At 43.9% G+C, this 24,860-nt stretch overlaps 2 protein-coding genes across 6 annotated transcripts; one reads left to right on the top strand and one right to left on the bottom strand.

Annotated features, from left to right (window-relative positions):
* Positions 1–433: 433 nt before the first annotated feature.
* Positions 434–20,370, top strand: col28a1 (collagen type XXVIII alpha 1 chain). 5 transcript variants are annotated; one of them, XM_011481150.3, is made up of 35 exons: positions 442–686; positions 1,569–1,703; positions 2,139–2,704; positions 2,784–2,804; positions 2,919–2,978; positions 3,836–3,889; positions 3,964–4,008; positions 6,026–6,052; positions 6,211–6,255; positions 6,327–6,371; positions 8,545–8,598; positions 8,673–8,741; positions 8,819–8,887; positions 9,513–9,581; positions 10,418–10,486; positions 10,574–10,642; positions 10,724–10,792; positions 11,439–11,507; positions 11,580–11,651; positions 12,662–12,730; positions 12,807–12,878; positions 13,200–13,268; positions 13,427–13,495; positions 13,599–13,667; positions 13,738–13,806; positions 13,880–13,948; positions 14,066–14,134; positions 14,252–14,320; positions 14,407–14,487; positions 14,685–14,720; positions 14,791–14,827; positions 15,232–15,786; positions 16,457–16,641; positions 17,737–17,959; positions 19,395–19,647. In XM_011481150.3, the coding sequence occupies exons 2-35, from the start codon at positions 1,583–1,585 to the stop codon at positions 19,565–19,567; spliced, it is 3,507 nt and encodes a 1,168-aa protein (XP_011479452.1). In that variant the 5' UTR covers positions 442–686; positions 1,569–1,582; the 3' UTR covers positions 19,568–19,647. The 5 variants fall into 5 exon arrangements, with proteins under 5 accessions (XP_023815939.1, XP_023815937.1, XP_011479451.1 ...); XM_011481149.3 differs by having other exon boundaries at positions 441–686; positions 11,439–11,651; XM_023960170.1 differs by having other exon boundaries at positions 441–686; positions 10,574–10,792.
* A 404-nt stretch (positions 20,371–20,774) lies between these two features.
* Positions 20,775–23,584, bottom strand: c1galt1 (core 1 synthase, glycoprotein-N-acetylgalactosamine 3-beta-galactosyltransferase 1). Its single transcript, XM_023959931.1, has 2 exons — positions 22,907–23,584; positions 20,775–21,261 (listed from the first exon to the last, which is right to left on the bottom strand). Exons 1-2 carry the CDS (start codon positions 23,582–23,584, stop codon positions 21,085–21,087), a joined length of 855 nt encoding a protein of 284 aa, XP_023815699.1. The 3' UTR covers positions 20,775–21,084.
* Positions 23,585–24,860: the final 1,276 nt, after the last annotated feature.

The raw sequence follows: 24,860 nt of genomic DNA, 5'->3' as shown, positions 1-24,860 counted from the left end.
TTATTTTCCTTTACCTCCCTTTGAATTATATGTATTTAAAATTGAAATAAAACTGGAAGATATTGTTGGATTTTTTTAATGCACAACAATAACAGTGATACCACATAAAATACTAGTCGGTCAAAGTGCAGAAAGATAAACCAGGACAAAAGTTTTTGGAGAAGTGAGTCTGGTTGTCTCCAAATCTCCATGTCCACTATCATAAAGCATAAAAACATCATTTATTGAATATTCTTCCTTTTTTGTTCCTCTGGGCCTCACTGCAGCAGCATGTCTCCGGTAAATCCAGTGTCTTTGCAGATGCAGCAGTGGTCGTAAAACTTCTTTTTTTTCTCCCAACTTGCAGCAAAATAAAAAGATTTCACAATAAAAGCTTGCTATATTGGCTTTCAGAAAAGAAGGCAGAGCCTTTGTCTTCCTGAATATATCAATCCTACATCCTAAACATACTTTAATAAACAAAAGATTAGGACCCGCAAGCGCGATAAAAACCAACTTCCACTCAACGGTGCTTCATCTGGGCTTTTATTGTGAAGTTTTATTTTTCTTTCATCGCTTGCCTCGCTCCTGCCAGCCTCACAGCCACTGTAGACTTCAAGCAAATCCACTAGCGTTGCAGGAGCTGCAGTGCGCGACGGAGCCACCTCACACCGACCCACCTGGAACCCACGGACACTGACGCACAGGTGCGCGTGGACTTACGTTAATTTCTTAAAGACTCTCACGTCATTATTTATATCTTTAGAAAACGTTTTACTCTCTTGAAATGATGCGCTTCAGAATTTTTAAACGCTTCTCTGAACTCTTAATCATTTCTATTTTTTATTGTTTGTTATCAAAAATGATCTCTAATGGAGAAAATTCAGTTAGTACTTTCTTAATTGTAAGTTTTCTCAAGTCAATAGAAAAACACAACGGAAAATTCTTTAAATCATTGAAAATATATATGATATTTTGGATTTTAGAACACCAATTTTATTTAAGTACTTTTAACTTAGCAGTTTTTGCAATATTTAGCAGTTTTCAGTTACTTTTTTTTGTTCTCTCTCTTCCCTATTCATTTGAACAAGTTAATTGTAAGTTTTAGAAGCTATTGCACCCTTTTGCATTTATTTTGTGGCTCAGCATTCTTCAGCATCTTCAGTGATCTGCTTTTGAAAGCGTTCACACATGCTTTTCTGAAAAAAAAGCTGTTGTTTTTATAGTTGATGATGATGGTATGCATGGTGATGAACATCTTGAACATCTGCTGGAGCAGCACTGTGACTTCAGGGTTTGGTTTAAAAGCCGGCTTGCATCCACGGCCTGCAGGTTTTCTATGAAAGGGCGTGAGGTAAGTTGTGCTGGTGGCATCAGAAGCTCTGTATGGGAATTTCTGATGCATGATGGATGAAGCTGCTGCAGAGGTCCTTGCAAGCAGCCACCCCCCCTAGTGTTAGACTGGAAACTTGCATGAAGTTTGTGGTTCAAGAGAACTTCTCTGGAGTTCCCTTTTGTGCAAAGCTTTTTTTAGGTTCATGTTCCTGCAGAGCTTTTCCAAGTTTTTGTGTGTTTTTCTATATATGCAGATTCTACAGCGACCATGCAGTGGCTCATGAAAGTGTGGGTCCTTGCTTTGCTTTTGTGGATTCCGGCTCAGTGCCAGAAGAGAAGGAAGAAAGGGCAGAGAGACGACAACCAGGTCATCATGTACGAGGCTAAATGTGAGTGAGCAGGTTTTCTTCATAAAGCTTCCTTTTTATGCGTCAAGAATAGACAAACTGGGATAAACATTGGTGATTGCTGAAGAAACATGTGAAAAACGAAAACAAAAGCAGTTGGGAGGAGAATGAAGAAAAACAAATTTGTTTAAAAGCATGTGGAAGGATGAATGTTATTCCCTACACAGCATCCAAAGACACACCTGAAAACAAAAACGGAAATTGACTGATAAGAATAAAAGCAATGGGGCATGGAGGTGGAGGTGTTATAAGAAGGGCTTCTTCCGCGGTTGATAATCGATAGATTCAAACTCTTAAATTCTGAGCTCATATTTGTCCTATGATGTGCATGCTTCTATAGAATTCAGTTTGACTCAGTCTTCGCTCACAAATACAGCTTGATAAGTTCTGGTTTTATTACGTGTGTGCTTATCTCAGCTCTCATCTGCCCGCTGGAGATCATGTTCCTGGTGGACAGCTCGGAGAAGGCAGCGTTGACGCTGTTTGAACAGCAGAAGCAGTTTGTCCTAGGCTTCAGCGCCAGGCTGGTGCGCATCGACTCACCCGGCTGGCGAGTGCGCCTCCGCCTGGCTGTGCTGCAGTACAGCAGCACCGTGTCCGTTGAGCACAACTTCAGGGACTGGCAGGACCTGGATGTTTTCCAGAGTCGGGTCTCCTCCATGGCTCTCATCGGCCACGGGACCTACTCTGCCTATGCCATCACCAACGCCACCAAGGTGTTCAAGCAGGAGACCTCGTCCAGCAGCCTGAGGGTGGTGCTGCTGATGACGGATGGAGAGGACCACCCACGCAGCCCGAGCTCTGTAATGGCCGCCGCCACCGCCAAGCAGAATGGGATTAGGATGTTTACTATCCGGCTATCTGGAGCGCCGGAACAGGGCGCCATGGGCATGAAGCTGAGGTCCATGGCTAGCATCCCTGCTCAACAGCACATGTTCAGCCTCAGCGACAGCCAGCTGGAGGACAGACTTTTCCAAGAGCTGGTGAGGGTCTGATAACTTAGCCATGTGAGATGAAGATTGCTCCTCCTCAACCTGAGTGTCTCTCCTTTTCCTCTTTCAGAGTGCATTTGTAAAGACCAAGGTGAGGAACCTAGCATGACCAATACAAATGAACATTACCCATGATTCAGCTGTGTTTGTTATCTTAGGGTAAGTCTTTGTTTTGACTTCTGTTCCCGTCATCTGTGTGTTTCAGTGTCAGCAGCCCCAGTCTTGTGGATGTGAGAAAGGAGAACAAGGACGCCCTGGAAATCAGGTAAGCATGTTTTTCTGCAGACGCTGGAATGCTGTTTTATAGGATCACTATACTCTGTCCTTCAGAGCACAAACGTCTTCTGCAGGCCTGCAAAGAGACTGTCAAAGATCCTTGATTGTTGCGAAGAACTTTTTCCATTTAGCATTGTGGCTACTTTAAGCTATTTGAGTTTAAAATCTCATTGTCTTTGAAAACTGAGAGGTTAAGCCCTTCTGCCGCCATTTCCACTGCCTGACACCCACTTCATTGGTCCAAACAGCTTCACACAGCTCTGTTTTTATAGACAGCCAGACATTATTTCAGACTCTGCCCTGGGGCCCGCGGACTCTACAATCAGGCGTACCTTTCTAGTGTCCAAGTAGGAAAACGAGGAATGCAGGAGCTGTTCCCACAATGCAAGTGTAGCAGGTGGAGAGAGGGATGTTTGAACAGCAGAAAGGCTGTTGGAAAGAATCAAAGACCAATGGCGGAGGATTAGAGCAAAGCAAACATACTGCCTGTGATGATCTGACGACCTGATCCAGTGAGGTCCAGGTTTGTGTTGGACCCAGGTTACAGACAGGTCACTCTTGTCTTGATGAGATGCCAGAGATCAAAACCAGTTCCGACGCTGTCAAGCTGCTGTCTTTGACCAGAGAATATGATGAGCCTTTCCTCTGCAGATGAAGGAACACGTCAGGTAGGACTGGGGGCTTGTCCGGAACAGAAGTCCTGGGAAGGATAAACTAGCAGAGACTGACTGAATAACATCAGAAATTTCATCAGATCGACTCTGTGATGAAATGAGGAACACTCCTTTCTTTTGTGTACTCTCAGTCACCTCCATTTTTATTTTATTTTTTTATTTTTTTACCTAGGGGGAACCTGGGGAGCCAGGCTCAGAGGGAGCTCCAGGTCCAAAAGGATCTAATGTAAGTTTCCCTGAGTTTGATGATCCTTGTTCTGGGTCAGAGATGTTTTAATGAGTTTTTGCGTGTCCCTTTAGGGGGAGCCTGGGGTTCATGGGCGCCCTGGGATGACAGGACTGGAGGTAATCTTCAGGGGCCTCATTTATAACCGTTGCGTACGCACAAAAGAAGGCGTACGCCACTCTCTACGCAATAGTTGAGATTTATAAAAAGCAAACTTGACGGGAAAATGTGCGGTCCTTCACGCAAGCTCTGACCCAGGCGTACGCACAAAAACGGGTGAAATGAGAAACGGCGACACCGTCGGCAGATGGAAGAAACACGTGAAAGTGAAAATGACAATACTGCCTCTCATAAATAACATGAAGACTTCACAAAGCAAGTCTGACAATTAACAGCCTACACAAACACCCGTTTGATCGATCAGCAGTGAAACAAACAAAAAAGATCAAACGAAAATTACAACAGAAATTCAAATGAACACTTATTTGCAAAAAGAAAAGTGAAATATGTTCTGCAATATTGGCATGTTGTGCAATTCATCCTCATAAATAATATATTTAACAGAACGAAATAATGTACAAAACTGATATTCTCGTTAATGTGTCCGTCTGGCGGAGCAGATATAGGTGCAGACAGACAGACAGATGGATAGATAGAGAGAGACGCATTAATTCTCCACTGGGGAAAGTTGTTTTCATAGTAAAATATTTCTTCATAAGCTACAGAATTACGGTTTTCATGCAAATGCCTTTAGTTTGTTTTATTTTTGATAAAACCATGTATGGCGTATGTCTCGACCATTCAGAAAGCAACAAGAAATTACATTTGCGCTGAACAATTTCCCATTTCCACGTGGATTATTACCGACATCTGCAGCTTGTCAGATGTAATTAAATGGGGGGAAATAAAATGCCCCATCACAATGCGTAATGACGCACAATGGCTGATCTTGCGCTCTTAGAAGATGTGGCAAATGGAACAATTCGGAGTGAACGCATCTTTAGACAGCAAGGAGACTTGTTCGCAAACGAGGACGAGTGGCTTATGAGCCGGTTCCGACTTCCTCTGCGGGCTTTTGGGGGTGTGTCACCCGGTGCATCTGGCGCGTCGTGTCCCCCTGCGCCTCAGTCACCACTCCACTTAAAAGGGATTCCCCAATTATTGCCGCCAGTCTCTCATCAGGAGGGGTCAGCTCCGGTGTCCCCCCCCCCCCCCCCCTCCCGTGGCAGACACGGGTGTGTGTGTGGGGGGGGGGGGGGGGCGGCAGCGCTAGACGTTTTTTTGCCTTGACTTTGATGTCCGACCTTTTCTTTTTTATTTCGGCCACGGTCCGAGGCTGTGAGGCTACAGCATTTACAGCGTCTGCCGCCGTTTGCCACTCACGTGCCTTTTTGGCATTAGTAATGCCCACACTGTGCCCTCCAAACAACACTTTTCTCCTCTTTCCCACCTCGCCAACGATAACTTCTGCTTCACATTGAGAGAAGTTACGTTTTTTTGATTTTCTCTCGGTGTTTGGCATGGTTTCGCAATCAATGAATATTCATTTGTGGGCGTTTCACGGACTATTTATGGGCAACTATAGGCGTGTCATGAGGCCGCTAAAGCTGCGCAGCATTTAGAATTGGTTGTGATTTATTAAGAGAAAGATGCGTAGGATGTGCGTGCGCACGGTTTTATAAATCCGAATATTTCTGTGCGTACGCACATCCTATGTTTCATCCGTACGCCACTTCTGACGCAAATCCTACGCAAAGTTTCATAAATGAGGCCCCAGATCTTTTTCTTGGACGTTCTTTCTGTGAACTGTTTCAACTCAAAGTGGAGAACTTTTAGATTCTTGGCAAAATTTTCATTCAGGTTTTGAGATAAAGTTGTTCGTGTTCCTGAAAAGTTATGACATCATGTCATGAAGTTTATGATCAAATAAATCTTCGTGTTTATGAGCACTCGTTGTAAATATGACCTTTAAACCCCAGCGCTCAGAGGAAGTCAAACTTGTCTTTGAGGTTTTAGTGAGTGATGCTCGGGTGTTTGAAAATGCTCGTAAACACGACTGCTCAGAGCTGATGATGCTGAAGCTCTGAGCACGTCAGGCTGTGACTGTGCACTTACACGAAATGTGTCTTTTTTCAGGGTCGACCTGGAGGAAAAGGGGAAAAGGTAGGTGCATGATTTCATTTTCTAACAGAAATTCCTGTCCCTGAAATATGACAATGAATACCCTGGGAAGCTGTGTACTAAAGTTTCATCCGTGCACTGACGTGTGCTCCTGGTTTTAGATATATGTCTGACTTAGTCCTCCTACCTGTGTCCTATAGGGGACAAAAGGGGAGTGCGGCGCTGCTGGAACCAAAGGAGAGAAGGTATGCTGCCTGACCTGGAGGAAAGTTTTCCTGGTGATGCACATCAAGGACTACTGTTTGGTCTTTTGAAGGGGGACCCTGGACCTCCAGGCCCCAGCGGACCCAAAGGAGAACAGGTGAGCTTTGCAGCACCCCCAAAAAAAACGTAAAATACACAAAAAAACGTTAGACATATACAGGAAAAATTCAAAGCTTTAAAGTTTCACTCCGATAATCTTTCGATCTATTTTCAAAATGTTTCCAGTGGTTTTTGATTATGATGATGCTGTTTTTTGACAAAACAAAAAACACGAGTTGTTTTCTAGGACATATTTTCTACAGAGCGGCAGTAGTTCATTAGACATTCTTATCTGACTTCTGGAAGAGACCGTTGGTGCCGAGCAACCCTGCTCCCCCTTCTCCTTGTGGCTATGTCATAAATAAATAAATCTTCATCTGCGCTTGATTCACAAGAATTTGAATAAAGAAAAACATATAAATGTAGTTTTGAGATTAATTTTCCTTACATATGTCCTCCATAATTGGAAAGAATGTCACAAGAACAAGTTAAATACATAACAGTCATTGAAGCGTGTCTATAAACATCGAAGGAATGTGCCAAAAGCATACGTCAAAACATGTAAATAACACTACAAGTACAGAAATATGTGACAAATGAACAACATTCATGCAATCAATATGCAACAAGTGCAACATACACAAAGAATAAAGAACACATGACAAACATTCATTAAACATGCAACAAACAACACATCACAACTATGTAACATGGGGTTTACATAAAACATTAAAGTAGTACGCTTGAAGTTTATTTTATTAAGTATTATTGAGTATAAGTATAGCAAGTGTACTGCAGACCGTGTACTGCATGCATAGTGTAGGAAGTATACAAACTAAATAATTCTTCCGACTAAATTGTAACATTTTTAGTTTACAATATAGATAGTATATAAAGCTTTGAGTTTACTGCCTTAATTTTACTATAGACCTAAATATGCTTGTAGTACATTTGTAATAGACTACTTTTACTAAAGGACAGCATTACTAAACTTCCACAAACAAGAAAAAAATAAATGAAGACCCAACAAAAACACAATAAAGACATGATAGACACAGTTCTGTGAGGGAAGAGTTCCCGCCCCCCTAGGTCACTCTCAGGTAGATGCTGCTGCAGAGGGTGGTTCAGTGGGGAGTCACCTGGTCAAATGTTTCTGCAGCACAAAGTAACTCTGATAAACACATTGACCATGCTGTCACATGGACAAACTTCCGTGAGCGTGCACGGATCTGCTGCACTGGGGCTGACGGACAAAGGTGTGCCAGAGTAACACCTTCACGTTCAACTTCACAGACCTCTTTGTGCACGACAATCTCTGCTGCACATGTTTTCACATTGTTTTCACATCATTTTCAATCAGAAATGTTTGACTGAAAGAATTCACCATTCACCCTGTGTCACAGTAGCAATCCACCACATGCCCTTACACGGGCAGCTATTAAGGGCATGAGGTGCGGTTAAAGGTGCAGTCAAAAAACTGTCTTTGAAAACTGCATGTTACTTCCATTGTGACTGCAGATCTCTGAGGTGCGCCCTCTGCAAGCATCACACATGGGCCTCATCCGTGAGAGTGAGCGGGTGTGTGTGTGTGGTCAAAGGGACGGACCCCTCCCTCCTTTACTAAAACCTCCATCTTCTGCCATGCACTGCTGGAATGTGAGCTGTGGATTAGAACTGATCCGCCTATGAAGTGGAGAATCCTGTGTTTGCTCGAGCTTTTTCAGCACCAGGCTCCCTCCGGATTAGAAGGCGGGAACATTTTTTCCGTTTGCGCTCTCTAGTTAAATGCTCTCCGTCTCCCCTGTATTACAGATTCTAGTGTCATATCTGCCCCATCTGCCTCCAGTTCCCATGAAACCTTCGAGTCTTTCACTTTTTATGCCACTTAATTTTCTGATTCTGGTTGGTTCTTCAGTCATCTGCAGCAGTAAATCAGCATGCTGGTGTAGATTTCTTCCTTATGTGCACATTTTATAGTCTTGAACAGAATTTGAGAAGTTTCGACATGTTCAGATCTCACAGCCATCATGATGCTCAAGGAGACAACCCTACAGTTACTCTTTGGAGGAGGCTGGTGCTGGTGGTTTAACATACACAAAAAATCTTTTGATTACATATTTTTGATTCAGACGTCTCCTCTATGAAGGAAAGTGTTTTCTACATGAGCTTCAGCAGTCAAAATGCTGCAGCTGATTGTCAAATATCAAATATCTACTCTGCTTCTCTTTCAGGGAGGAAGAGGGGTGCCAGGAGACCCTGGTCCAGAGGGAGCTTTAGGCCCTAAAGTATGAAGGTTTGACCAACCAAGCATGTTGATTGACCAGATGATCTCATAAGATTCACTTTTTACATATTAAAGGGTGAGCGTGGACCAAGAGGTTCCTCAGGACCTCCTGGAGAGAACGGTCTGGGCTTCCCCGGTCCAAAGGTAAGTTGCCTTGTGTTTTTGCTGATCAATCAATGTAATCTGCAGTCGGTGTTATTTTTATTTAATTTTTTTTTCAGGGCAACAAAGGGAACCAGGGCAGGCCAGGACCACATGGAGCCCCAGGTGGAGGAGAGCCCGGCTTACAAGTGAGTGAGGGAGGGGTTGCAGGTAAAGTTCAGAGTCAAATCAGAGATTATTTATAAAAGACTTGAAAACTTTGAATGCTTAAAGTCAAGTCTGAAGCTCAAACATTTCAAAACTGGTTGTCAAGTTAAAATCTGAAGACATGATTTTGTCAAGGTTGAAATGGGACACAAATGCAGGACAGCGAAAGAGCTTCAAAAGCAAACAAGGTTTAATCGCAATTAAACTCGAAATGTCTGAAGCGAACTTACAGAACGACCCAGTGACTAGTAACAAACTTACAAGGGTTTAAATACACAAATGGGAATGACAAACAGGTGAGCAGACAGGTGCCGGTGATGACCGGTGAAGTTACCTAGTGAGACAATGGGGCGCTGAACAGAAGTAACAAAATAAAAGCCCAAAACCAGAAGTGAGTAAACGCCCACCAAAACCGCCCTGGCCCCGGCTCCTGACAGATTTTGTATTTCTGTACTTTTAAAACCTCTGCTGCTAAACCTGCAGGGTTTTGGAGTAGAATTTACAATATGGTGGTGGGTGACTGTGCTGAGAGGAGCAGAAATTATGATTTTTCAATTACGTGTGCAAAGCAGGGGTCCTTCAATGTCATTTTTATGTCGTGTTTAGGGACCTCCAGGACCTTCTGGGATTCAAGGCTCTCCAGGTCTGCCTGGTGAAGGTCTGGCAGGACCAAAGGTGAGTTCAGAGTCACTGATGGAGAAGCAAGGAGGCAGAAACACTGAGGGGAATCAGAACAAGACAGATATTAGATATTCCCAATCTTCAGATTAGAAATTGCATCATGTAAAGTGAAGAATCTTATAAACACTAAGTTCTGCAAAAGAAAAGGGAGTTTACTTAAACTTTTTCTATTTTAAGAGCTAAAATATTTTACATATAAAAAGTTTCCAGATAACTCTGAGCATTGAGGCACGAACACCACAAGGGGGCGCCAAAGGACTTTGGAAATTCTCACTTGGTGAAGGCTGAAATGTTTTAAAATTCAGACTAAATGTTGTAAAGGTTCTCATTTATCCAGCTGAGGTTGTCTTGTAGTTTAGCAACTAAATGGTTTCTAAAAGCATGAAAGCTCCTTGTCTGAGTTTGTTGCCGTGGTAACTTAGTCTGTGAAACTAGCCTGGTCAGTCACAGGCTTACCTGAAGAAACTCTGATCTTAATTCACTTTCTGTTTGCAGGATCTGTAGCATTAACTCTTTCACATAATTCATATGGAAGCCATGATCAGAGGGAATACATTTAGATGTGTCATGTATATGATGTCTGACTCTGATTTCCTTTTTATTAGATATGATGTCGATGCAGAAGAACAGATGCAGATTAATTCCAGAAAAACAAATTCCCGAAACCCCTGGTCAATTTCTTTTTTCTTTTTTTTTTCCTTTTTTTTTGTAATTCTCGCCAATTGAATCTTTACTTGAACAAGATTCTTTTCTTTAATTTTGAGGGACATCCTTGTAAACACATTTGGTAGTCACTGGTTTGTGTCAAAGAGTTTTCCTGCCTGTTTTAGGGGGAGCGAGGCTATGAAGGCCCCAAAGGCAGTCGGGGAGCTCCGGGACTCGGCATCAAAGGTGATAAGGTACATAACCTGGTCTCAGAGCGTCAAACGTGACCAAAATAGCTGTTTGGAAGTTGACCTGACGTCTCTCATATACCTGACACACAGGGAAACGCAGGAGTCCCTGGTCTGCCAGGAATGCTGGGCTTCCCAGGCCCCGGCCTCCAAGGAGAAAAGGTAAACGGAATATCACGATCCCGCTTTTGCCGCTTTTTTTGTTTATTTGTGTGTGAACGGCCTTTTAAATTCTACTTTAAGGGGGAACGAGGACCTATTGGACCCTCTGGTCCCAGAGGCCCTTCAGGACTGGGCACAGCTGGAAGCAAGGTCAGTATCAGAGACAACACAGAGCAGATCTGTCTGCAAGAGAAACCAATCAAGCTGAATTAAATAACTCAGACCTGAACAAGTACAGACAGGTGGTCTGCACCACACGTTTTCAAGTCTGTCTGTTTACGTGCTCACAAACATCATCTCTGTCACACACCAATGGGGAGCTGCAACACTGATTAGTCCAAGCCCCCTGGTGCAGCTGACCATTCAATTGCTATATGGACGTACATCAGAGGAACAGTTTGTGTCAGATGTCTTGGAGATAAATCAAGAGAAGCAGATTGAGATCGTCAGGGCACTTTGAGAGGAAGAACTGTATGTTGGTAGAAGGTCTGTGTGGTTGTTGCTACCAGGAAGGAGGCCAAAGAGGAGGTTCATGGATGTTGTCGAAGAGGACATGAGGTTGGTTAGTGTGAGTGAGGAGGATGCAGATGAAGATGGAGTCAGATGATTCAATGTGAAGACCCCTAAAGGGAGCAGCCAAATAACAAAGGGGATTGAAGAAAACATTAAAAATGAAACATGAAAGCTGTTTTCTCTGACGCATCTTCTTTTTGGACAAATGGTCATGTTTCTTCTGATCAGAAACTCCCATTCAGTCTGTATCATCGGACTTACATCTCTTCCTTTTTCCCCCCAGGGTGATCAGGGTTTCCCCGGAGAGCCTGGCGCTCCAGGAGAGAGGGGTATGGGTGAACCAGGATCAAAGGTAAGAGCAAAGAGCCGTTCAGCAAGGCAGATGGGAACCGGGCTCTCGGCTGACATGCAAGTTCTGTTCCAGGGTGAGCCTGGACCTGAAGGAGCTGCTGGGATACCTGGCATTCCTGGAGAAGATGGAGCTGTGGGGGCCAAGGTGAGTCTGACCTGACAGAATCGTGCCGCAGAATCAAAATCAATACGCACTGAGGAAATATTCTTATAATTAAACCTTCCCAGCTTCATAGTATTAAATCAACATGGTAAAGGTGCTAAACGTTTTCTTATCCAATCTGGATTTTGTAATTAGATCCATTCTGGTTTGACATAATCTGATCCAATCTGGTTTAATGTAATCTAATCCAATCCAATCTCGTTTGATGTGCTCTAATATAACTTGGTTTAATGTGATCTGATCCTGTTTGATTCAAGATTGGATTGGATCCAATCTGTTTGATTTGATGTAATCTGATACAATCTGGTTTTTTTTTTTTGGCTCATCCAATCTGGCTTGATGTGATCTGATCCAACCTAATTTAAAGGGATCTGATCCAGTCCGCTTTAATATAATCTGATCTAACCTGGTTAAATGTAATCTGATAAAATTTGATTTAATGTAATTGGATCAAATCTGATTTGACATAATCTGACACAATCTAATTTTTATGTCACTTTATCTGATCTGATCTGACTTGTTGATTTAATATAGTCCAATCTTGTCTTACAATATAGGAAAACTCATTGAAGATCTCATTTGTTTCAATCTTTTTTCATAATACTATTTAGGATCTGAAGAAATCTGAAAGATAGGAAAGATGTGATAAGATAGAGGAAAGTCTTTGATCTGTTTTGACATAATGCAAAATAAGAAGCTTTGATTTTATTGGATCTATTTGTATCAGATTTGTCTGTTTTTGAACATGGTCTGATTTAAAATGATCACACCTCTCTTCATCTTACTTCACCCCATCCCATTTAAATAATGTTATCTGTTTGACCTGACCTGATTCAAACCCACCTGACCTAATCTGATTGAACAAATTTTAATCTGAACCCACAGGTTATGAGTTCTGCTGAGGCCTCAGTTTCAAAACATCAAAACAGTCCCGTGTTTCAGTGCTGTGGTCTTTTTAAGTCTGCTGATGCCATGATGTGTGTCTGACACAGGGAGAGATGGGCTCACCGGGACAGCGAGGCTTGGAGGGAGAGCCAGGCACAGGCATATCTGGAGAAAAGGTAAACCTCAGTTTTTACGAATGGAAAAGATCAAGAGGTTTAAACAGCAGAGAATTGTCATGTTGTGTTTCTGTAGGGCGACAGGGGGGAACGGGGACCGAGGGGTCTCCCAGGGTCTCCAGGCCCAATTGGACCTCCTGGTGCAAAGGTTTGTGAACAGAAATTAACAATAAATTCTTGTCAGACACACAAAACAAGAGCCATTACTTTTAAACGTTTTTTTTTAAGTGATGATCCTACACAAAGAGTTTTGATGCAGAAATATAAGCAGAGATCCTGTGTGTTTTCCACCTGCTGGTGTCAGGTGTTTCCTCTATATGTTCTGCAGGCAGCTTCAGTCTGGAACCTCCAGATTTAAACAAAAACATCATCATTGTGTGAGAAAGTGTGTGTCTTCTGCTCTTCATCGATCATGCAGGTGTTGCAGCTTGTATTCACACAGACGTGTTCCTCATTTTGTGTGTGACAGGGAGAACCGGGCAGCACAGGAATCAGCGGCCTACCTGGACCTGCTGGGCGGGGCTTCCCAGGAGCAAAGGTGAACACATTTTGAGCTTTTTGTTTAGGTTCTGCAGAAACTACACAGAGGAGAACTGCTGATTTACACGCCACGCTGCGCTTGTTTTTTTTTTTTTTTATTCCAATGAACATTTGGTTTTTATTGACTTAAGCTTGAAATGTTTTAACGAAACACAGGGAGACCCCGGCTCTGTGGGATCCCCAGGACCGGTTGGAGCACCTGGTATGGGAATCCTGGGGCCCAAGGTAACGCATGCTACACATTCAGAATGGCTAACTGTTGTAGTGCGTGAACTGAGACAGAACCTGCAACTCCTTACTCTGTTCTGGTCCCACCTCCTCTCTCCAGGGAAATAAAGGCAGTGCTGGATCAGTGGGGCCGCCAGGGCACAAGGGAGAGGGCTCACCGGGGCCACAGGTGGGAGAAAGACTCGTTGAAGATGGATCTGGTTTCAGTATTGGGTCTGATTGTGTCCGGTTCTCTTTAGGGTCAGCCTGGTCCACCTGGACTTCAGGGAGAAACCGGACCTGAGGGGAGAGGATTGCCCGGACCGAAAGTGAGCTCTTGAATCATTTTGAAACAACACTGAGGTTTCCGGTTCCTGTTTAAACCCACTATCTGTGTGTCAGGGGGACAGAGGCTCACCGGGTGTCCTGGGACTGTTGGGTCCTCCTGGAATTGGAATTTATGGACCAAAGGTGAACATTGTCATTTGGGGTGATGATCTTTTGTCTCTTTTGTCTTCAGTATTTTCTCAACTCTTTGTAAAATCCTCATTCCTCCCGATTAGTGTCATGATGTGTGTGGGTTTTCAGGGCTTTCCAGGACAGCCTGGCCCTTCAGGACCACATGGGCTGCCAGGGAAGGGACTGCCTGGACCAAAGGTAGCTCAGACATTTTTTTTATTCCTTAAGATGTGAAGGTTTTCTTACTTGTAACAGACATCAGTCATGCTGGTGTTGGAGGCTGTATACCTCACTGTCCCTCCGTCTTTGTTTCAGGGAGAGCCGGGGTTTCAGGGGCCAATGGGTCTTCGGGGCCTTCCAGGTGATGGTCTTCCTGGGGAGAAGGTACAAGACTTAGCTTATGAATGGGAATCTTAATGCACGCATGATTAGACATTTGATCACATGAGGAGGATTTCACATCTGTGCAGGGAGATCAGGGGAAGCCCGGAGACAGAGGGAAGAAGGGAGAGCAGGGGGACGCAGGAGCACCTGGCTCACCGGGACCCTCGGTAACAGCTTTTTCTGTTTGTTACCAAAAAGGTTGCAGCAGTTTTATCCATCAAGACATCAAACTGGTTTCCAGACAGGAGTTCAGGCCTGAACTCAGTCACTTTGTCTTCAGTGAGCTTGTGTTGTTCCCATCATGCTTTACTGCCAGTGGGGTGAGGGCAGGTCAACAGTTTAAAGTCAAATTTCCATCTCACAGGGAACGCTTGGAGAGAAGGGAGGGCCAGGACTCACGGTGAGAACCTACTTGACACAAATGACCCCTGAAGACAGAACATCTCTTACCTTCTTCTTTTCCTGTGCAGAAAGAAGAAGTCATCAGAATCATCCATGAAATCTGTGGTAAATCACACAATCACGACTACAGAACTTAACCGGAAAGCTGCAGAAGCCTTTGTTTAAAGAACAAAGTGGTTCCTCAAGAACCATGAGATATACTGAGAACAACATGCATGGAGACCAGGAATGATTTCAGGTTGTCAGGATCTTGAGGGCTTTGTTGACATCAAACAACAGGACCCTCATGTTGTTCTTGTGAAGTTTTGTTCAATAGAATTTTTCACCAACTAAATTTTCACACTTTTAAGCGTACAGACAATGATATTGCTGCAGGAGGGAAGACTTCCGACCATGACAGCCTGTAAAAGGCAGTGTGTTAGCATCTTCTGTAGCATGGTCATAGCTACTGTAACCTGCTGTAGACGAAAAGTCTCACTCATATTGGACTGTGTGTGTCTGCTGCTCAGGCTGTGGTGTGAAGTGCAGGGGGAGCCCTCTGGAGCTAGTGTTCGTGATTGACAGCTCTGAGAGCGTTGGACCAGAGAACCTTGAGATGGTCAAGGACTTTGTGAACGCCCTCATTGACCAGATGACAGTGAGCTGGGAGGCCAGCCGGGTGGGCGTTGTGCTCTACAGCCACGAGGGCGTGGTAGTGGTCAACCTGCAGCAGCAGCTCAGCCAGCAAGCCATCAGGGACGCCGTCAGAGGAATGCCATATCTGGGCGAAGGCACGTTCACGGGCACAGCCATCCGTCAGGCCACCCAGCTGTTCCAGGCTTCCCGTCTTGGCGTGAGGAAGATGGCCCTGGTGTTTACGGACGGACAGACCGATCCGAAAGACAGCATGCCTCTGAACGAAGCGGTGGCGGCGGCCCATGCAGACGGGATTAAGACAATAGCTGTTGGAGTGAGGAGCAAAAGAAAACCTCTGTTTGAGGAATTCCTGGCTGAGATAAAGACAATAGCTTCTGATCCAGATGAAGACCACATCTACCTCGTGGAAGACTTCAGATCGCTGCACAGTAAGCCTAAAAATAATTCGTTGAACTTTCACTAATCGTGAAGTGATGTTAACTCAAGTGGTTACAACCTTATTTGGTTTCTGTGAAGTCTGACGTTCAGGAGAAAAGGCCACGTCAGCTCTGCAGAGTCACCACAGAGTGTCAGGAACAAAGCCACACTTCAGCCTCTGTCTTTGCAGTCATTCTTAGCCTTGCAGATGGTTCATGGGGGTGGCAGCCTGGATGTGGCGTGCACTTGTTTAAAGCATAGTCCTCAGGCCAGACTCAACGTTGAATAGTTGACATGACGTTCGGCTCTTAAGAGTGGGATGTTTTCAGTTTTCTCAGCTTTCACAGACGCAATGACCTCCATGACGCAAAAACCATCTGCTCTGGCCGTTTATCAAGAAAAGACGCACAGAACTTTGTAAAGGAGGTCTAAAACTACGTCATTGCATACGTTCTCCAAAATGAATCCGATTTTACAAGGATCACATTTCTTCAGTCAGTTTGCAATTGCTGTATCTCATTACTCCCAGCCATCTAGCTGCACACCCTGTTCCTCTGTGCACAAATAAAAACACATTGTCGCAGAATCAAGCTGTTCTATCAGTGTTTTTCTCTGCAGAGCTCCTGGCCTCAAACTGCTAGCGTGTGTAGTCATGTGACCGCTTATTATGTCCCCCAACAGCTCTGGAGAGTTACATCCTGAAGCATATTTGTGATGAAGGTTACCTCATCAGGACAACCTCTCCTCCAAACGATGTTTTCCCACCAGAGCAAACCCGTCCGGGTTCCTCATCTCAGACAGACCCTGAGGAGGAGGTAGGAGAGGAAGCAGAGGAGGAAGTGGAGGAAGAGGAGGAAGACTGGCAGGTATGACTGCTCTGCACTTCACTTAAAGGCCCACTCCAATAAAAAAACAAGTTTTTGGTGTTTTTAGCACCATTTTTTCATGATTAAGGACATCTATAAAATAATTTAGGATTAAAGCTGATTTCTGAGATTTTCTTTATTCAAATTGGGATGGATCGGGAGCAGACAATAACCCATCGTTTGAAAAAGCTCTCAGTTGTGATGTAGAAGCTGAAATTGGTGAACCAACGTCTCCCTGGCCCTTTCCATTCTGATACATCCACCACCAGACAAATAGATCCATTAACCTCTTCCTTTTCCACGTCCGAGCTGGCATCTGGCTCAAAACTGTATGGCTGGATATTGCCTGGCGTTTTTGTTTCACCGCTAATGTTAAGTTGGGGTTGTCAGGTGCTGGAAGCTTACTGGAGAATCGCGCCATCAGTTCTCCCCACAACTCAGAGGAATTTCTGATGAAATTTTTCTGAAAAAGACGTCTCAGGCTTTTCTGATTTTGGCTAAAATATTTGACATAATCAAAATTAAAACACTGGGAATGCTTTTACAACAGATAAAAATATAGTCTGAGTTGAACTTTAAGGGTGCGAGAAAAGACGGCTGGATCGATGAGCCAAGTTCTTCCTCCTACACCAGAACATACATCACTTCATGTTGTTCTTTGCAAGAGGAAACATCTATTGTCTTGATCAGAAAGAACTTTACTATTGTTCCTTTATGCTTAAAAAACCCGAACAAATGTCTTCTGTTCTCATGGTGCGGGAATTAGTCTCATTGTTAGAGACTTTTTCTTTTCTTTTTTTGGTAAAACTTGTCAGGTTTTGTATTTTCCATCTGAATGTGACCCTCTGAACCTAAGAATTCCCAAATTTGCAAAGTTTCAGGCTTGATGAAAAAGGTAATCCAATAGTCAATATCTCCACCATCACATGATTAATCATAACTTAATTTTTTACCAAATTTCCTTCCCCATTGACCCACTTCTTTAAGCAGATCTCTTTACCCATACGATTTCATGAACTCACACTGTAACTCTGATGTGAACTTGATGAGTTTTACTTGGAGAACTGGTGTCTGCAGCTCTGCTCTTCTGTTCAGCTGCAGACCCCCACAGTCCCACCTGTGGAGATGAACACCGAATCCATGGAGGATCTCTGGAATGACCTGCTGAATGCCACGTTCACCCCACCAGATGATGAGGAGCAGGAGGGTTTAGAGCTGACCTCCACTTTGAGCCCACAGACCACACCTGAAGAGCTGCAGGAGAGCACTCCCATCAGGCCCCACTCTCCTGAAGCGCTGACCAAGTCACCTGTGTCAGGTAAGATGGCAGAAAGTCAACATGGCTAACCATCGTGTGTTTCACAGACCTCATATTGACACCTCAGGACATAACGGGGACCCTGCAGTGTTTCCTTTCTGTGCTTTTGGCAGTCAGCAGTACATCAGACATGGGCTGAAGTTCTCACAGCTGCTTTGAAGAAGCTCACTTAAGTTTTCTGTGTGATTCCTGTTCAGAGAAGATAGCCCACTGACCCAAAAGATGTGAGAATGTGAAATGCAGAGGGAGCTTGTCTTATTTCAGGAGCTATCCCATACCTTAACATCACCATGGCAACAGTCCAGAGGTTCAGCAGCTCCCTGAATGGGTTTGTCATGTCAACTTTATTCCTGCACTGTTTCCACTTTATTTGTGAGAACATGGACCAAATTTTCACTATTGCAGCTGCAAAGTGCACAATTGTTTGACATACAGCCTTTTGGTTGACAGGCAGACAGTCAGTCAGAGCAGTGAGACATCACAAACCTCTGAGCATTAATAAAAATGGAGCTAAGTGTTTTACTTTTGAGAATGCAGAAAGTTGCTGTGACTTACTGTGAGTTTGTGGGCTTTTTAGTGACCTCCAGTTGGAATGTTAATGTGTTTTTGTTTCCTCTGGACAGCTTGGTTGTCTCTTTGGTTCATCCGTTTTGCATCCTCCTCCTCCTCATTGTGTAGGCAGGTTTTAGTGAAGTGTTTTTAAGGCTCTATTTTCAGTTCTAAGGAAGTTTACGGGATGTCATCTGGACTTGGTTTTTAAAGTTAGAAGACGTTTCGCCTCTTATCCAAGAGGCTTTGTCAATTCTGAATTAGCTGGTCTAAGAGCTGGTATAGTATCCTCTCTTTCCGCTGACAAAGGACTATTAACGACCTGAAACCATGCAGGCTAAGTGGACAATACCTCCAGTTTCAGGTCTGACTCCTCCCCCATGAACGCACATATATACCAGCTCTTAGACCAGCTAATTCAGAATTGACAAAGCCTCTTGGATAAGAGGCGAAACGTCTTCTAACTTTAAAAAACCAAGTCCAGATGACATCCCCTAAACCTACTACAATGGAACCAACCGGGATGAATGAGAGTCTTCATAGACAGTTTTAAGGAAGGTTAAAAGAATCCAGTGCCAGGACATGCACCAGTTCTGCTGGTTCTCAGGGTTTTAGTGCCACCGACTGCAATTCATCTGGAATAAAACCAGGGTCTCAAAGCGACAAACGTTTGATTTTTTTTTCTATGAAAAGTTTGTACTTAGTGACATAACTCAAACTTTTTTTTAATACCAGTTTCAGCAGTGATGAGTGATGTGACACAGCTTGAAGTGAGCTTCAACAGTACTGCAGATGAACTAACATTACTCTGAAAGCAGAGGATGGATAGAGCACGGATGAAGCTGATGTTTCCGTCAGGCCTCTCACCCATCCTTCCTCTCCCCAGGTGGGGGCTGTTCTCAGCCTTTGGATCCAGGTCCCTGTCGGCTCTATCGAGTCAGGTGGTACTTTGACCCCCAGGCCAACTCCTGCGCTCAGTTCTGGTATGGAGGTTGCCATGGCAACCAGAACAACTTTGAGACCGAAGAAATCTGCAGGAAGGCGTGTGTCTTCACGTAACACACTGTGGAGGGGTCAAAAAGTGAGCTACGCTCACAGGCTCCATCGGCAGCTCTTATGGACAGAAAGGACTTAGAAGCTGGGGAGGGGGGCATCTCTGTGCCTTAAAGCTGTTTCACTGCAGCTTCACTCTGACTTCCTGCTTCCGAGCTGCCATGACTACATGTAGGAAGGACCCAAACCAGTCTTGTGTGGGGCCCTTCGGTGTGCTCTGCCTTCTTTACTTCCTTCCTTCCTTCTCTGCATCCCTCACCACATTCACCCTCACAGCCCAACCCTACTCTCTACTCTGAACATGAAGCTGATGGGACATCTGGATGCAGGAGAATATGGTGGACTCTGCAGGTGCAAACAGCTTAATTCCAACACAGAGGAAACATCTCTGACCAGTCTGGACTAATCACACTGCTTATACTTCACCTATTAGTTCTGTTTCCTGAAAATATTTTTGTCTCACTACAGCAGCTTAAGCTGCTCAGGCACAACTAGTTCCGGCTGTTTGGGTCTTTGTTCCAGTTTAAACCCTTGACGTCTATTGATACAAATATGCATCAAACCTCTTTGGATCCAAAATGGCTTTAATTTAGCATCTACGTGAAAGCAAAACATAGGTTAATAAGTTTTTTTCAAGGCTGGAAACAAATTCATGCATCAAGGAGTTGAACCCTAGGTTTTGTGTGCAGGAAACCCCAAAATAAGCAAAAGTTTCCATAAATATAACATCCCTCATGTAAAGCTCGAAAAGAACTTTATATAATTGAAGCTTTGATTTAACTGTATTTTGAATAAATACTTTATTTTCATGTTTGTGTGTATTTTCCATATTGTAGCTTTAATTTGTAAAGTTTTTCCGACAGTTCCAGATTTGGGACAAACGTTCTGGCATGGGGTGGTTTCCATTTCACAGCCTCTGGTCATTGAACAGGTACTCCTAAAAAGAATCTGCACAGAAAAAACAGATTTTTAAGAAGTTATTATATATATTTATATCATTATATATTTTATAAAGTCAATTTTTTCAGGTTTATGAAAGGATGCCCCCCTACCCCTGCCCACATTTATTATCCCTTTTGCATCCCCTCTGGTTTTTGACACTGATGCTGACTAAAAGCGGATAGTGAAGAAGTGGTTCGATGGACGTTTTATCTTAAGATTTATAAAATGATTTATACAACCGATGTAGAGGGCCCCATGTTATTATTTGCCTGGGGCCCCCAAACTGCTAAGTCCACCAATGTCCTGGAAATGTCCAAGAAGCCTCTGCAAAAAACCAGTGCGCATAAATGCTCAATAGAATGTCAAATGTAGACCACAATGCGTTGCTTTTGATCGATATGTCATTTGAAAAAGGGTAGAAACAAGTTGGGCGACAGTTTTAAAGACAAAACAGTATTCAGGTGTTTAAATCCAGGCCACTGTATACTCTGTATAGTCTTTTAGGGGTTAAGGAATAGTGAGTGAGCACGGACATACCCGATATAAGATGTATACCAGCACAGCTCCGGTCTGTGTGCACTTCATCCGAGAGCTGCTGGAGGCAGCGCCACCGGGCCACTGGCTTTGTCATCATCAGGGTTAAACCTATGTTTGTATCCGTGAGGCCGCAGGTGGTACGTGAGGTACTCTAGCACGTACATCTGCGCAGCAGAAATGTAGTGGAAAGACACCGCAAAGTCTGAGCAGCACCCAGGACCCTGCAGAGAGAGGAGGACGCACCTGATGAGGCAAAACAAAAGCACCAATGTGCGAAGGAATCTGTGCTGATGGTCCTCCTCCAACATCATGGGGGGATCATATAATATGGAGGAGGGCGCAAAAACCTCCCAAGTCATCACAGGGAATGCCCTTCTAGCTTTTGATGACATATAGAACAGTGTTCTGTCCTGCATGTCTTCCTTGTTGCCCCGCTTTAGCAAACCGGATTGAGCTCTGCAGAAGACAGATGATTGCACTTATCAAAGAAAGGTGTGTTTGGGTAGAGCTGAAAAATGCAGGACAATGGTTGGGAAACTGATCCAGAGGAGACATTGCGTTGAGAAAAAACTTGGAACAGATCCAGGACCGAGACCAGGTCCAGCTGGTTGTAGAGCAGCCTATCTGCAAACTGAGCTACGGATACTCTTGTTTCCAGCCAATGTTACTTAGACACACAAGGATGTAGATAACTGTTCTACTTCTAATTTGGAAAACAGATTAATAATCAGATTTTTCTTTTAAATTTATTCTACATTTCCGGAAATTCTACTCTTTGCATTCTAAATTCTCTGTTCTTGACCTGCTGTTAATTGTTGGAGTCCAGGGATGTATTTTCACCCACATTTTGTGCTACTCTCTCTGTCTATAAAATGTTTTACAGCATAAATAAGGTATTGGGGTGCCATTATACATTATTTTCAACAAAGCTGCACAGTTTGTCCACTGATTCATTTAGAATATTCCTAGATTGCACAGAACAATATTCTGTACCAGAAATCCTAGGGTACACTGAATTTAGCCTCGACTGACAAAATCTGTATCTTTGATCAGTTTGTCCCAAAAGCTGCAGATCTGTATTGAATTTCAAATCATACTTCAGCATTCGAATATGAAACACTGCCCTATCGCACCACCACAAGGCATCTCTTTTAAGCCTTAGTGACACCTGTCCTTAGGGGTGGATATGAAGCATGTTTTTTGGACATTGGAAGGAAGCCGAAGACCCCGGAGAAAATCCACACATGCACGGGGAGAACATGCAAACTCCACAAAGAAAGGTCCCCCATTGGTGTTCTGTTTCAGGTCCCCCAGCGGGCGCCTTCTTGCTGTGAAGCAAGTGCGCTAACCACTGCGCCAATTGGGCAAAAATGTTCATGGACATTTTTTCTTCAGGCATGATGTGAGTGACAGGCCATAGCGAAGACTTTTACAACACTTAACGGTAAAGTAAAGGTCAAGAAGGTGAGACCCAGAAGAGTTGTACAGATTTTTATTTTATTTTACCTCCCTCAAATCCAGTGGACTTCGCAAGGTGCCCAAAAGTGCGGGATAAGTACCTGATAAGCACCTGAGAGAGTGTCTGCCCTGAGACTGGATGGTCGTGAGCTCAAATCCAGGCTCATACCAGGTCATACCAAAGACTAAAAATGGAACCCAAGGCCTCCCTGCTGGACACTCAAAAGTAATCGACTGGCAGGCTAAACCACCAAATAGCAAAGTCCTTGAACACTGCTGTGTGTACAGCTCACTGCTCCCCCAGGGAATGGGCCAAATGTGGAAAACAAATTTCACATTTTTTCCTCCAGAATTTTAATAGATCAGTAGCTGTGTAGGCAGTTATTGTAGTGGAATGGTGTGGTTTACCTCCACTGGCTTGTAATATTCATAATTCAGAAACCAAGGTCGAGGTCTTGGTAGCTGTGGAACAAGGTAATATTCCGGGGGAAAAGGATGAAAGGTTTGTCTTCCCATCACATCTCTGGAGTCTCCCGGTTCCACTTTCATTGTCTCCATGCATTTCCCCAAAGCCATGTCTTCTATGGGGGAGAAGTGGGTGCATTTTCCTGTGGTAAAGCCTTCTATGAACCTCCTCAGCGCCCCCTTGCTGAGAACGTAGCCTGCCCCTCCACTCATGTAGCCCTGGCTGACGAAAGGTGCAAACCGCCTGCCAAAGTACAGAGGTCTCTCTGGATCATGTTTGGACAAAACATAGTTTAGATTCTCCATGATCACATAGGTGTCATCGTCTGCCTTCAGGAACCAGTCCGCTTCATCCAGGTGATGCTGGTGGATGTGCTGAAGGGCCAGAATGGTCTTCCAGTAGAGATTGCCTCTGCCCTCACTCACGTTTAGCCCCACAGTCGGGAACTCGGTCTTCGCTGAGCTCATGTAAAGCGCTTTGAAGCAGTGCTTGGCCCAAGTTTCCCTGACGTGTCTTGTTCGGGTCTCCAAGTTCTTAGGTGCTGTCATGATCCAACACAAGATCCGCCCCGTTTGGGGGACATTCCCAGCAGAGTGGACGTTTGCCCCTGCTGGCAGCATAAAGACAACAAAACCACAGTTACTTTTCTTGGGAAAAACTCAAAATAAAATTCAAGATGGACTGCCCATTGAAGTTTAAGACATTGTCATAGCACACAAATTCCCTTTTTAACCCCTGTGCTATCTTAGATGACCCCACTCTTACATTGACGTGTTCTCCCTACCATGACAAAGGTGGATAAAGGTGGAAAGATTTCATGTAATCCATGGACACCAGTGAGGTTCACAAATCATTGAAGAAAAAAGGTTCAGAGCACTGTCTAGTGGGTCTAGATGACCCAACTCCCAATGTTAAAGTGCCTAGGATAGCACAAGGGTTACACAAATACAGACAGACATTAATCTTTTTACTTTTTCATTTATCAGTTGATTTTTGATGCTTGAATGATTGTCCAGAGGTTTGTAGGTGTTTCTCTCTGTCACTGTCCTCCAGGTTTCAGCTGTAAATCTAAATCTGTTCACATTAAATTGACACCTCCCAGCAGTCTTGCGTCATTGAAATTTGGAACTTAACCCTTCAGTTGGACAGACTTCCTAAGGACAAGTTGGAGTAAACAAAAAGACTTCTTGCTGTTCGTTCCTCCACATGTGCGTTCTCTGTGTTTGCACTTCAACCAGTTTAGTGTTCATTGAGTGTTTGTTTTTCCTCCCTGCGCCTTCTCCCCCAAAACGCTCCTGTGCTTTATTTTCTTTGGATTTGAGTCCTCTGTTTTTCTTTCAGCTGCCTGTTACCTCCGTTTTGTTCTGCTCAAAATTTCAGAATGGTGACCAGTTTCTCCGCAGCGAAAGGTAGCGCCACATCTTCATCCCTGCAGCACTATGAAAGTGTCAACAGACATGACAGTGTAAACAGCGCTTATAGTGGTGTGTAATGAGCAGGAGCAGGTTTTACTGTTGATGAGTCACTTTGTCTGCATTACCTCCTTAAATTAAATAGAGGATGAATGCATTTTGTATATCATTTCGTAGCTGATCTGAAAAATGCAGCATTTGTGGAATGAAAAGAAAACTTTTTTTGAGTCTGTTTGTAAAAGATTTAGTTTAATTTAAATGGCAAATTTCCACCGAATTCTATCACAAAAACGTGTAGACTCTTATTTGTCTTTTGGCTGCTCCCTTCAGGAATCTCCACATTGAATCAATTGCCTCCTCCTCACTTACACCAGCCACCCTACTCTTTGGTCTTCCTTGTGGTCTCTTTCCCAATGGCTTCAACTTCAGCATCGTTTTACAAACAGTATCACCGTCCCTCCTCTTAAAGTGTGCAAACCATCTA

The sequence above is a fragment of the Oryzias latipes genome, chromosome 11 (genome assembly GCF_002234675.1).
Source record: "Oryzias latipes chromosome 11, ASM223467v1".
NCBI lineage: Eukaryota > Metazoa > Chordata > Actinopteri > Beloniformes > Adrianichthyidae > Oryzias > Oryzias latipes.
The sequence above is the reverse complement of the archived record's forward strand: the minus strand, read 5'-3'. Positions and strand labels throughout refer to the sequence as shown.